Raw genomic sequence first — 14,175 nt, forward strand, 5'->3', positions numbered from 1 at the left:
CAATGCAATGCAACGGTGCTAACGGCCGACCGGCGGTCATTGTTCCGCAATTGCTGTCCTATCTAATCGCCACTGGTGGTTAGGAGCGAGTCGTTGAGCGCGTTCGTCGATATCTAATCATAAAAGTCGGTGTATGGGAGAAAAGCGATTCCCTTTCGATGCGGTCCACGCCTGTTAAAGGGTTTCTACTTCATTTTTTCTCGCATTGCGATAAAACGGTGAGATTACGAGCGAAGAAACGATCCACTAATAATGTATACGAGGAATGAAAAGGATGAAAGCGCCACGGTATAATGAAGAATGAGTAAAGGAATTAAAAGAGTATACACGTTATATGACTTAACGTTATCAACGTACAATAAAAGAATATGATATAAAGGGCAATCAATCTTAAGCACGAATATATCTGGAAAATTAAACAAGAGGAGTGATATTAATTGCCTTAATAAGAGAATGGAGGTTAAATGTAACTCTGTTATAATTAATTAAAATCATTGATATTTACGAATCAGCGCGATTATGTTCTTCTGTTCCAGAGAATAATAATCTCGTACATAAAACCAATGTATTCCCGTGACTCACGTGCTCGTCGATATTTGTGTTCGCTCGGCATACGAACGTGCTTAAATCCGTAAAAGCGAATAAGCTACGCGTGCGTGAGGAACAAATATTTTTAAGTCTCGTCAACTACGCCGTATTCGAATGTCCGAGGGAATAAATACGCGATGTGCGCGACGAAGGACGTCGAGTGGTTTAGCTTCGTCGGGTGAGGCGAGGCTAAAAACCATTCGTGGAATCGAATTCCCTAATTACGAGTCATTGAGACGATTTTCTGGATGTACGAGAGCCGTTCGTGGAATTCCCCGGCACCGGCTAATACGATAAATGAGATCTCGGCAAATCCAATCTCGCGTAAGAGGGACGTCTTTCCTCTCGTTTCCGCCGCCACGCCGGATACGGCATAATCGAGCGAAGATTTAATCCCCCTTCCCTCTCCCTTAATCATCCTCCCTTCGAATCGTTCTATCCATAATGTGCTGTAAAACGTCGTTGTATCCCGCCCTCTGACCCCTGCGAGAGATCTTAGGAGAGCTCTTTGATGACCGCCGTTATCGGCGATCGACCGACACTTACGGCTCTCTCTCTTTCTCGTGAAGTTCCGAAGCTCCGGCTGTTTATCGCCAAAGATATATATATTCGGACGTATATATCGTAAATCATTGCTGTCCGCAGATAAGATCCCAGATCACGTTTTCGCGAATTTTGCACGGCTCGATACGCCTGCGCCGACGATAATTGTAAGCTCCGACCTAAGAGAGGTCTTTATCGAGACGATGGATGTTGGACGCGGATTAAGAAACATATAGTAGCGCGTTTCCAACTTGTACGTCTGATATATTAAATAGAAATATATGATTAAAAAATATTTTTCAATGACACACAATTCAAATGACATCGTATATAATTGAGAGCTGTCACCTGTCACTTATCTTACATGAGTATCTTGCGTGAAGATTAATATTACGAGATACGCCACACAGAGAGAACGAAGGGATTCGGAATAAAAAGACCGCGTTTGTTTCATTCGACTCATCTTAGGTCCATTTTTTATCTTCCACTCTTTATATATGTATCCGGTTGTGCAGAGGCAAAAAAAACACGACTAACATGTATCTTTTTCTCTTGCGCGGTCACGCGCCGCGACTCAGTATATGTATCTTTCTTTGAAAAATCCTGGATACGCGACTGGTTTATACCGCGGCTAAGATGAATGTGAGCAATGAAATGTGCGATACGAGTAGAGCATGGAAACCGTTTCAACTTTGACTTCGTACGCTGATATGCACGTCTGCATGGAAGAGAGCAGATGGAGGAGCAATAATATATCGCCATCTAGATTTTTGATAGTGCTGATCGGAATAAGGATTCTTTACGACTTAGCCGACGAAGATGGGAACTCTTACAGCGCGCATGAAAACTTTATTTTCTTATTTGACTTATACGGATTTTATACTGGTTTCAGGAGTAAAACACGCGGTAGAATTTTTGACAGAATTTTGGTGTGATTAATTCCGACGTCGAGGAAAATTTTCGGCCGATTAATTATCGAGCATCACATTCGCGAATAAACATTTTGACGTAACGTTATCGGCGTAACGTATCATTACGCGACTGCGGGTCGTTTCGCATCGTTACAGCGACGACACGTAACGAGCGTCAGAATTCTGGAACATTCTAGCAAAACGAGCTCAGTTGCGATTAAATCGGGTGGTAACCGAATTTCTTAATTAATGGTGTGCGCGCGCCGCGGGAGCCGCGGCTGTAATTAAATCCGCGTCACGGCGGGATACGCGAACGTTAGCGTACATAAATCCGTTCGCTTTGTAATTAAAGCGCGCACCATCACTTTTCTTCATGCTAGTCGCGAGCGTGAATCATGTTGCGCATTTAACGCGCGTAAAACGCAATTATGGAGTGTGTGTTGCATATTATATGAAGATTCATTATAAATCAAGGATTCATTATAAAATATCAAAAAAAGTTCAAGCCGGAACAAAGACTAGTAGTTATACGATCAATGAATAGTTAAAGCGTTAAAAAACTAACTGGATCATTTAGACACTTATATGGGGTAATGTCAGTCCGTTATTGAAATAAAATATATTATAGGGATCGTTGAACGATAAAAAATTTAGAATTATTCTTTTATTCAGAACAGCGAAATCGATGGACAAGAAATATTTCACCGCGTTATATCTAGTATCAATTTTGATAGTTTGTTAAAATATTTAGAATACTAAACATGTATCTCCCTGTCGTATTGTATATTCTCATGACAGCGTGAATTATTGGAAGATGTGATGCGACCGGTGCATGTTTTCGCACTTGCTACCATTTCACGAGACAAACGTCAGACGGTCCCTGACGTGACACGGAAAGCATTGTACTCGGCGAAATTGTCACAGCTGATAATCCTTACGTCAGACAGTTGAAGGATTTAGCTTCAGCCTATTGAAGTGCCTATTGATTCGCGTTTACCCTTCGTAGTTTATCGACGCGTGAATTGAAAGAACGCGCGACAACAGAGAGACACCGCGCGATCTCGCAGATGCGCGACACAAAAGGCTCCAGATTGGACACGTATCTCTTATTCCGTGCAGCTTCCGAATGTTGACGACAATAAATCCCTTCGTCGGCGTGGCATCTTTGTCGCGCGCGGATCTCTCGGCTTATTTCGTACAAGGCTAGGAACCGCTGCCGCGGTAACCCAGTTTCGCTTCTCGTCGACGAGGAATGCCGGAGGCGTCGAATCGACGGCGAGGGCTTTGTTAGAAACTCCGCTCGCGTCGACGTGCGCCAAGCATCATCCGTCTAACTTCACGTAACACGCTATCAAGCGCAAACCAGATTATCCCGCAACTTGAACCCGCGATAGCGTTTGCTCGTTACCGTACGGCACGCCAAGTATCTTGGGACGACGACGGTATGAACGAGAAATTATCACGAATATGCTCGCGCTTGCGATACATTGATATAAACTTTGAATCCGTCGTGTACCTACCACTTTTTGCTAGATCAATATTGACATAAACAGGAATAATTTATATGGCATAAAGTTATATATATAGGTATACATATAGTGCAAAAGTGAATTTATCCTGAACATTATGCTGATGATCGTGATACAGCATGTCTCTAATCTAATTTCTCTAATTAATATTTACCACAATAAAAAATGTTAAATATTAATCAGAGAAACTTTTATAAAATTCTTTCAGTAATTCTTTCATATATTGTCCCATGATTACGATGATTTTCAGGGTAAATTCTATAAGAGAAAATTTGCTCTGTGTACTGTCATTTCTCTAGTGTGCGATCAATATAACAATTTGATATATAATTTTTTAGCGGAGAAATTATTTCTTATCATCTATCGAATCATTTCGAGATTATAATGCAGGAGAGAGTAAATGTTAAAAGATAATGTAATTTCAAAATTTTTTCTATCCGTGAAAATAATGTTATGTTCGACATCGCAATAATATTGACGTTACTTATATTTGAAAGATTATTTGATATCACTATAGATTGTAAAAGTTATACGATAGAGATATCAAAGATAATAAACCTATATGCTAAACTTGATTCAACACATGATTCCTTATCAGACCGTCATTTATCATCTCTTGTCTATAATTCTTTATTTTAAATTTCATCGGGAAGAGAGAGAGAGAGAGAGAGAGAGAGAGAGAGAGAGAGACTGGAACAATTCTTGTTGCAAAAATCGGTATTACTGATATCGTCAGTTTCCCACAAACTGCACCGTTCTCCCACGTATAATGCGCGAAATATCGAGTCTACGGGACATATAGAGAGGTCTATTCGCGGTATTAACTTCCACGTAAGCCAAATGTCTATTTCGAAAGTCGGTGGACGTAGTTGGTGAAGATAAGGCACAGGAGGGGGATGTGATTGCGAATAATATGACGATCTGTGCGCAAATGTTTCTCATAGATATACAGAGCGGTAGACCGACTATCGGAGCCGCGGCGTTATCGTTTCGCTGATAGCTGGCACTAGACGCGAGTTACGTAACACTTAGGGTCAACGTATCCACTGGCTTTATGCAATTGCATGTCGGTATGCTATGAATAGCTCTGCCAGCGAGCGACGGCCGTAAACCAACTTTACCGCGAACAAGTCGACGCACTCGGCTTCCTATAGACGCGTAAGAAAATTCTATTTTTGCGTCGCGACGTGTTACTTGTAAACCACTCAATCGACAGATTATCGAGTTTGCAAAGCGCGATGATATATCTACGGTAAACATTATGATCTCTATCTTTCTATCGTATGTACGTCTATCTTTTCGATTAAGAGACACACATTTTAATTAATCTTGACTTAGAGATAAGAGAATTATATTGTTTCGCTTTTATTTATATTTCAATGTATTTTCATACTCTCTCTCTTTGTGATATTTTTAATTCATTTATAAGGTTGTGCGTACACAAGAATCGTTTAGATATATTACATTTTTAGACTGTTGATGAAAGACTTATCTTTGTAAACAAATAATTTTTCTCAAGAGAGATAATAATATTTAATCCAGATAAATTTTTTATACAATTTATCCCTGTAACGCAATTTTATTAAAGGATAATTATAAAGCTTTTTGTACTAAGATATATATGACAATTTTTACATATTTCGCTTAACTTCGATTGCTTTATGGAAGCAAATTTTTTCACAATTTGTTTGATGATTTTTATTTATATGACACACATGGAATACAACTTTGAGCGCGTTTTAAGAGGAATGATAGAAGTATAAAAATACATTGGCTAAGTCGTTTTTCTTGTTCGAAGGAAGTAGCAACATTGTGTACTTCGCGTAGTCCATTATCATCGACTTCGCTTATTTCCTGTCGCAACTTATTGCAAGTATTAAAAATCAACATTGAAACCCATGAATTTTCAAAATGTCGCATTCTATTACAAGAATTCCTAGTGCGATTGAAAATTGATTTAATATTCATACCATTATTTTTGATGAAAACACGTAGACTATTTCACGAGTTAAAGATCTTTAAAGATGGTCGAGCGATGTTAGCGTCTATTTTTCGAAGAGCATGGCGGCTAGCAGCCGACATGTTTAAAGACCATTCGTTGTCAGTGGGCCATTCGATACGTCATGACGCATCGCAGTTACAACACGAGGATGATTATGATGCCTTATTTAGGTAGATAGCGGTATCGATCGTAGAGGAGCGAATGAATCCGACCATGGGAGGGCGGGACAGCTCGGCGAGCGGCTTTCAAGGGGCCCGTTCATGTCGAACGCGGAAAGTAGAACGTTCGCGTGGATGGTTTTAGGGTTGAAATCCGGGAAGGAGAGCAGAGCGCGTCGCATTCTCTCTCTCTCCGGCGAGTGACGACGCGCCCTGTAATTTCCAATCCCGACGTAGCCGGGACACGGGCGCGGGCATGGGGTAGAACACGATGGTGGCCCGGTAACGGTGGTAATGGTGATGGTCGACGGGGGGTGGTGATGGTGGTGGTGAAGCCGCCGCTGCTGGCAGTGGAAACGGGGGTAGTATGGTGGTGGGTTTTACACGGGGTAAAAGCTTCGCGAGAGGGGAAAAGAGGGAGGAGGAGAGAGACGCATACGACCCCTGCAGTAGGCATCCCGGTGGCCTGCGAGATCAACGAGCATGCGCAACCGAAAGTGAAACCGAAAGTGCACGCCCACCCGGGGCAATGCCGCCCCTGAACCTAGACCTACACCCCCGCTCTTCTTCTTCTCTCGTTCTCCATCTCTCTCTCTCTCTCTCTTCGCCGGCACCCCAACCCGATCAACCCGGTGCCCCTAACCTTCAAACTCCAAGCTCTAACTGGGCGCCACTCTCCCCTCGTTGCTTTTCCTCCATCCTCTCCACCCCAGAGCCAGCTAACCCCCCAACGCGGTTCGTTCCATCGCGTAGCTGCAAGCGAGGCTCCCAGGAAAATCCATCCTCGTCCTCCAGGACACGCGTGTACGAGGGGGAAAAGGTGGAAGGATAAAAAATGAATATGCATACGGTACAGTTAGTGTATAACAATGACGACTTGGATTACGCACTTTATTGCATTTCTGCGATGAGAATAGATGTTAATGCAATGTTATAATTCGATAATGGAAGAGCCTCGTGCCCTTTGTTTTCTCTCTATGTATTTGATTTTATATTGTTGAGAATTTGTGAGCATCGCTCGCGACTTTCGCTACCGCGAGTAGTTAACGCGCTTCCCTAATTTATGTGTACACTCGCGACCGACGTGACATTTAACATGCATTATCGTATATCTGCACGTCTTCCTCTACCTATGCGTCGTCTATGACTAGCAACTTTCGAGCGAGGTTCAAACATTACAATTTTATCGCTCGAATTTGCAACTGCGACAAAGTCGACAGAGAGGAGTATTCAAATCGACATGCACGCAGTATTTTTGTTGTATCATGCACAAACGCGAATATTTTTTTTATCGTCACGAGTAGGAGAAAGGAGAAAGCCGGCGAAATTGTCACGGTTTTCCTATACCGTCCTACTTCTTCCGACTCACCCTCGAAGAAGGGCGGATTTTTAATAGCGCACTCCGGGTACTTCTTAATGCGCGAATGGGAGGGATACGCGTGTTCTTTTCAGCGTGACATCTGGTTCCTTATATATATATCCGAACTCGTCTTTATATATATACGCAAACTCGTCCGCCTCCCTCTCTGGTTCCGCTCTTCCCTATGATGTATAGCGTTCGTATGTACCGGCTTAAAGCCTTCATTCACGGTCACCATCCTAGAAACCTGAACCGATCAAAACAGCTTTTTCACGGGGAGCCCTCTCGAGAGAACGCTGGATTATCCTTTCTCGGGTACCCCGTAGGCAGCGGTGAAACGGTTGGTTCCCTCGCGTCTAACCATCGACCGGGCGAAATTCGGGAACCAACTGACCTGGATTTCCGCCGCGCCGGGACTCACTCAGCTCTTGTACAATATTTACACGAGCCGATACAAATGGCGAGTCTCCACCGTGCCGGCGAATCAAATTCGTCTCTCTGACGTCACGTACAATGTGCTCGAGTGTGATATATAGTTTATTCCCGGCTTTTGTTATTTATCGTTATACCGGGATATTTATTGCAGGAAAATTCACGCGTGAACGGAATATTCTCGTCGTGATTCGACATATTCATCTGCCGTTCACGAATCCGATTGTTTGTCTGCGCCCTTGAAAAATATCTTCGCAATGTGTCGAATAGATTTGTCAAACGTAAATTTGATAGGGTTCCGTCTGGATAAATCGTGATAAAATTTGACGCATTATTTCGTACTAATCTCTCTATTGGAAACGAATTTCAAATAAATATAACTATAACTTTAGATGATAATAATATAGAATAAATAGTAATTTTGAATAAACAATTCAATTATTATTATAGTCGCTGAAAAAGTGACATCACAAAGACGATTTTGACAGATTGATTCAATTTATAATCGCGCAAATATTTTGGAAAATGATCGCGATGTTAGGGCAGCATAAATTTTCACCGTTTTATGATTTTAGTATCGGCAATTTTTATGCGCTATTTTTATCAACATCCGCAATTTATGGATTCATGTCGCATGTGAATTGGGCGGTATCAAGTTTCCTAACAGCTTTACGATCGCCGATAAAATTATGCAACGTAATCTAATACGTATCTCGTTTCGCTTTACCGTTGTGAAGCCGATTCGATGCGTAGTTCGGTCCAAAACACGCGAGGCTATATTCGGGCAAATAGAATCAACTCTCTTTTTACGATTTATTCCATATGACTGAACTATGTGGGAATGCTATAAAGAATACTATTTAGCGTTGTATTTGAACAAACTTTGCACGATTTATATGTAATTGTGTGTGAAACATATACATATATATATGTAATTGATAAGTCACAAACGTAAATAAAGCAGATGTGTAAAATAAACTTTAAGTTTCGAAATTTTATAAAATTTTAAATAACCACATATATAATAATGCGATAAAATATATTTTGCGTGTATAAATTATTTTTGTTTACAAATTTTATTAAATATTATCTCGCGCTATTATATAATAAGATATGATGATATCAAATATAATAAAAAAAAAATTATTTATCTCTAAAGGTAATTAATTTTTGATTAGAATAAAAAAACATATATATCTTTTATAAATATCAGCTTTTTCTTCAGTTGCATTCTTGTTATTAATATTACACAATCTACACTGACAAAAATCCATGTATTTTTACATGGAAATTATTTGTTCAGAATTGAAAAATTATTTGCTTAAAATACATATTAATGTGTAAAAAATACATGTAAAATATAGATAAAATTACTATTTTTATACAAAAATCATATGTAATTTTAAATTTACTACTTTTACTTTATTAGGACTTTATTTTATAAGTATTTATCTAATTTTTTTTATAACATTTTCTAGCACTTATGTACATTACTAGCATTTCCTATGTGTAATTCCATGTTTAGTGAAATATTTTTAATCTTGAAAATATTTAAGAATATATTTCATATAAAATTACATATAATCTGTAATCTTCTATATAAGTAGCAATATTGTATGATTATGCTGGATCGGAAAAAAATCTAGCATAATCATGTAATTTTACATAAATATTTTTTTCAGTGTACATATATAATAATTTCATTTAGAAAATAACTTGGGAAGAGCAGAATTTGTGGAACCTTATGCTGTTATCCAGCATATAATTTTTTGATTAAAATAAAAATATCAATACGTTGGACAAAATATCAGTTATTGAAAAGAAAACTCGCTGCCACATACACTTTATATGCGATTACAAATATGTTATTCAGCACAAAATAATAATTAAAAAAATCTTTACTGTTAATATTGCTCTCTTTTATAGATAAGTCGAATGTTCGATAATTCGTAACATTTACATGTTAAATCAGAACGTTGTTTGTGCAATTCTTTCCGCTGACACTTGCGATAACACAAGTCCGCAAGAGTGAATCAAGAAATGACGAATAAAACGCTCCTTCGATTTATCATCGATAAATTGCTTTAATAGCATATTTGTAGATATAAAAATTTCTCGACAAATATTAGATATAACATTGGTATCTTGAAAACAAGTATATTTTATCACTATATGTGATACACATTTTATTTATTTCATTCTATATTTGTGTCTAGTTGTTGTCATAGTTGTATAACTATCAAATAAAAATAAAATGTAAGATATTGACTTTATTAATCAGATATTATTTTTAATGTCCTCGGCTTTAAATTTTCAGAATCGAAGAGAGATTCTCGTTAATAATTCGAGAAATGAATTTAATAGAAATTTAGTCTAAACTATTTGCATCGAGATACTTGGTTTACCTGTCTAATCATACCAATGTCTTATGCAAGTTGTTTCTATAATAAGTATGCAATTAGCATAAATCAAAATTCTCGTGGAAAAGATTTTGCCTGAATAAATAGGCGGGACAGTTTTGTCGAGACTTACTTGGATATGAGCTGCAATTTCCTGTGCATAAATATCTCTGTCACAATCGTGAATGCACCATAATTGTTGAAAACTGCGTATCCAAATCTAGTCGAAGTTGTAGGCATGAAATCTGTAATAATAAAATACTTGGGTCATTTTGTAAAATTTAAAATAATTACGAAAATATACGAGAAAATGGTGTATTATAAATCATTTGATAATTTTATAGTGAAATTTATTGAAAGAGATAATATTTTTTTAACATCAAAAACGTGTCGTGAAAAGTGTTTTTATGGCTTTCATTTAAATCTCATCGACTGATTTTTTTCGGCTTTAAACATGACCATTTCATTTTTTGCATAGTATAGTACGATCTCATAGATACCCATGGTCATGGCATTTCGCGGATTTACGACGTACATTTCGCAGGATTTAATGGCACGTAGATATGTAGCAGGGAAAAAAACGGCCTTCTATAGATGTTTTAGTGGAAACTATTACTTGTAATTTCTGTTAACGCGTCCGTCGTGAATCATTCGTCGGAGCGAAGGACGTGAAATTGTTCACGTACACCCGAGCTTAAGAGCTGCGGTTACATTACATCATATATTGATAATGAAAATGATACAGTGGAAAACCGAGGAAACATAAAATAATGTCAACAACTGTCGTAAATCATGATTATAATTAGATTAAAAGACATCACACATAATATATATCTATATTAATTTGTATATATATTAATTTTAAAGAGATGCAACATTTGTTAAGTATGATCATTTTTGTTCAGTTTGCATTATATTTAAAAAGATCGAGTCGAACAATTTTTTCTTTATGATAAAAATTGAAAATATATTAAAGTTGAATTACTGAATTTTATATTGCGAGATTACGTTGTGTGGCAAGAAGAAGCACACAGAGATTTAAAGTCAATATTAAAAGAATATGTGAATAAAGTTGGAAAAGTTTTTTACGAAACATGTTCAAAGAGTCTAACTTTAACGTAATAATCAAAATATAAGCTATTTGGAAAAACAAATAAATATAGGTTAAACTTGACATTACTAAGTAATTGAATCAGCTTATTTTGAACTAGAATATTTGAGGTTAATATATAATAAAGTGGTATATTATATTGATATAGACTTTTTGACATACTTACTCAACAGTAATATTCTTATAATCGTCAATATTGATACATTTAACCCTTATGATACTCGCTACGTTATTTGGCGTTTCCTATGAATTGAAAACTGTTAGTATCTACACCTCGAAACTATCGATAGTATCGATTATCGATTATAGTCTATGGTCAATAATCACATAGAAGCGAGGTTACGATACAATTTTTTACTCCATGAAAATTGCTCGTGATATAAGATAGTAGCACATCTCTTAAATTTCGAAAAGAAACTAGATCTACCAACTCGATAATTCGTGGCGAAAGAAAACCACTCTCGCGATGTATTACTTCGTATCTATACAATGCAATAGCTGTGCACGAATCAGTGAGTACAAAACACGAAACAAATACGAGGCACAAATTCTGGCGTAGCTTACCTTCGTACGATTCTCGCAAAATTCGCCGGGGCGCAGACCCACACACACACACACATACGCGATTATACACGCAACAATCTCGAATTATATTTCGCCGCTCGGCCGGCCGGGTTCGAAAAGTAAAACGCGCGCGTACGAAGGAGGAAGAGAACGCGGAACGAGGAAGACAGAAGAGGATAGACTCAACGAGGTATCGTCGCGTCGCGCGCGCCGCGGCGGATAGAAGGAGACGGCGGATCCCGAGAGAGAGAGAGAGAGAAAGCGCGCGAGCTTCAGCAGGGAGCGGCAGTGTGTACGCGAAAGAGACAGAGAGGCGTCGCGACCGCGGAGCAGCAGCGACGCGACTACGGCGCGCATCGATTGGCGCGCTAGCCGTGACCCCCACCATGGTGCTTTCGCTTTCACCCAATGGGGCCTCACTTTCGCGCTCGCCCGCGTTCGGCGCCACGGCAGCCAGCACGCTGTCGTCGCCGGCTTCTCTCAGTGACTGGTATACCATACGTGCGAGCGAGCGTTTTGAGCGTCGTCCGTCTCGTCTCGGGAGAGCAGCGAGAAAGAGAGAAAAAAAAAAGGAACAGAAGACCAGGGTGTGCTGGGTGAAAACGTACGTCGTGCGCGTTCTTTTTCTCATAGACCGTTTTGTCATATTCACGTCGTTTGCCGAGTGTACTTACGTTTTGAATCGTCGCGGCGGTTCGTCGTGGTGCGCGCGCGCGCGCAGCCCCAACTTGGTCGGAAATTGCGTCGCACGCCGGCGACGCGTACCGGCGCCGGTGACCCTGACATTCGAGAGGCCGGCAGCCGAGACACATTCGTCGTCTCGTGCGCGCAGGAGCAACATCGTCGCGTCCTGTGTTATGCCAAGTCGACGGGAGTGAAAACGAAACGAACGAAACGAAACGAAGGTGGTACGTATGTACCAACGTACGAACGAGAAATCGCGGAGGAACAGTAGTGACGTAGTAAGTGGACGCGCAGTGATACCTCGCGGGTAAACCAAGTGCGACGTAATTCAGGCCGGTCGGAACTCGCGACTCTTTTCGGTGTCTTTTTTTTCTTTTTACCTCTTCTCTGATACGCAGTGACCTTGACTCGGATGCGGTTTCCCGAGTTTTGTGTTGTGACGCGCAACAACGAATGACCTTGACTCTAGCGGGTAGGCGGCGCCTTTTGATTTTCGTCGATCGATTTTCTTCGCCGTTCTCGCGGCTTCCTTGTCCGTGATTGTGTCGCGTGAGATGTGGCGATCGAAAATGACGAGATAAGGAGGACCGATCATCCGTGACATCCAGCGACGACCTTCGAACGAAGAAACGACGCAGTTCGCAGAACACCTGGAGTGTGCAAGAGGACACGACCTTGAGGGCAAAATCCGGGCATCCATGGCACCGCGGCGTCACGCCAACGGCGGCCACGGGGGCGGCGGCCTCCTGGAGAACGGGGCAGGTGCCGGGGGTGGCATCCACGATCCCATGGAGAATCATCTTCTGGGGAATAACAACAACCCGACGCAGACGACGCGCTGCTGCACGCCGACCGGCGAGTGTCTCCGCGGCGACACTCTCATTCGCCTGACCGCCCTCCACGACGCGGTCAAGGTCACTTGTAACAACGACAACTGCCCGGTCGGCCAGTTCATGCATCGCGAGTGCTTCGACGCCTGGGAGCAGACGGTACTCACGTATCTGAAGAGCTGCGGCCGCGCCCGCAGCTGGTCCGAACGTCAACGTCACCAGAATCTCTGGACCAAGAAGGGCTACGACCTCGCGTTCAAGGCCTGCGGCTGCCGCTGCGGCCGTGGCCACCTGAAGAAGGACCTCGACTGGCTGCCGCCCGGCTTCGGCAACGTGCCCGGGAATCGGCCGGACGAGAACGAGGCGAAGAAGAAGAAGCGCCGCAACCGGCAGAACACCCGGCCGAGCCTCGCCGTGTCGGCCGGTCCGCCGAATCACGGGAACCACGTCGTCGCCGCGAACGGCCGCGGCACCAGCGAGGCACAGATGATCGAGACGAGCCGCGGCAGGGCTGGTTCCTTGTCGTCCAGCACCGGATCCAGCTCGCCGCCCGCGACCAGCGAGCCCAGCGTCAGCCCGCTCCACCAGCCGCAGGCCATCATGAAGAAGAAGAGCAAGGTCGACTTTTTCAGCGATCGCGCACGGTGAGTCCCGCTTATCGTTTTTTTTTTTGCGCCGATGATAACCGAGCGATTCATGGGATTCATTCTTTTTTCCTTGGATATATGTATGTATGACACTTGCGATTTTTTCAATCGCCTTATCGCGTTTCGCATGAATCAGAAGTGCGCGATATTTTTTGTTTTGCTTTGATAATATTTACGTAATATTTACGGATGGAATTTCATTTTATGAAGGCTCGGCGCGCGATAGGAAAACTATTAGGAATTTTTTTTTTTTTAAATAAAATCGATAACAACTGTGATTTGATTATTTAAAAAAAGCTCGAGTTTAATTTAAAATTACTTGGATATTTTGTTGACCGAGATGGTCTTTGACTCTATGCACTCTTCGACTCTTGAATTGATAATATAGAAGCTATTGGGAGGATTTGGAATAAAGAG

General features: G+C 41.1%; 1 protein-coding gene and 1 long non-coding RNA gene across 2 annotated transcripts in view; one reads left to right on the forward strand and one right to left on the reverse strand.

The window, feature by feature from the left end:
* Positions 1–11,949, reverse strand: part of LOC114932408 (uncharacterized) — a 123,421-nt gene extending 111,472 nt beyond the window's left edge. The window contains exons 1-2 of the long non-coding RNA XR_003819889.2: positions 11,598–11,949; positions 10,056–10,167 (exon numbers count right to left, since the gene is read on the reverse strand). This is a non-coding gene — a long non-coding RNA (uncharacterized LOC114932408). The remainder of the gene's footprint in view (positions 1–10,055; positions 10,168–11,597) is intronic.
* Positions 11,950–12,014: 65 nt separating this feature from the next.
* The window catches only part of LOC114932401 (headcase), a 132,373-nt gene continuing 130,212 nt past the window's right edge, over positions 12,015–14,175 (forward strand). Inside the window, exon 1 of the mRNA XM_029304570.2 lies at positions 12,015–13,755. Within this exon, the coding sequence (XP_029160403.1) occupies positions 12,980–13,755 (776 nt within the window). The 5' untranslated portion in view covers positions 12,015–12,979. The remainder of the gene's footprint in view (positions 13,756–14,175) is intronic.

The sequence above is a fragment of the Nylanderia fulva genome, unplaced genomic scaffold (genome assembly GCF_048542155.1).
Source record: "Nylanderia fulva isolate GAGA-0341 unplaced genomic scaffold, ASM4854215v1 Scaffold13, whole genome shotgun sequence".
In the NCBI taxonomy this organism is placed as follows: domain Eukaryota; kingdom Metazoa; phylum Arthropoda; class Insecta; order Hymenoptera; family Formicidae; genus Nylanderia; species Nylanderia fulva.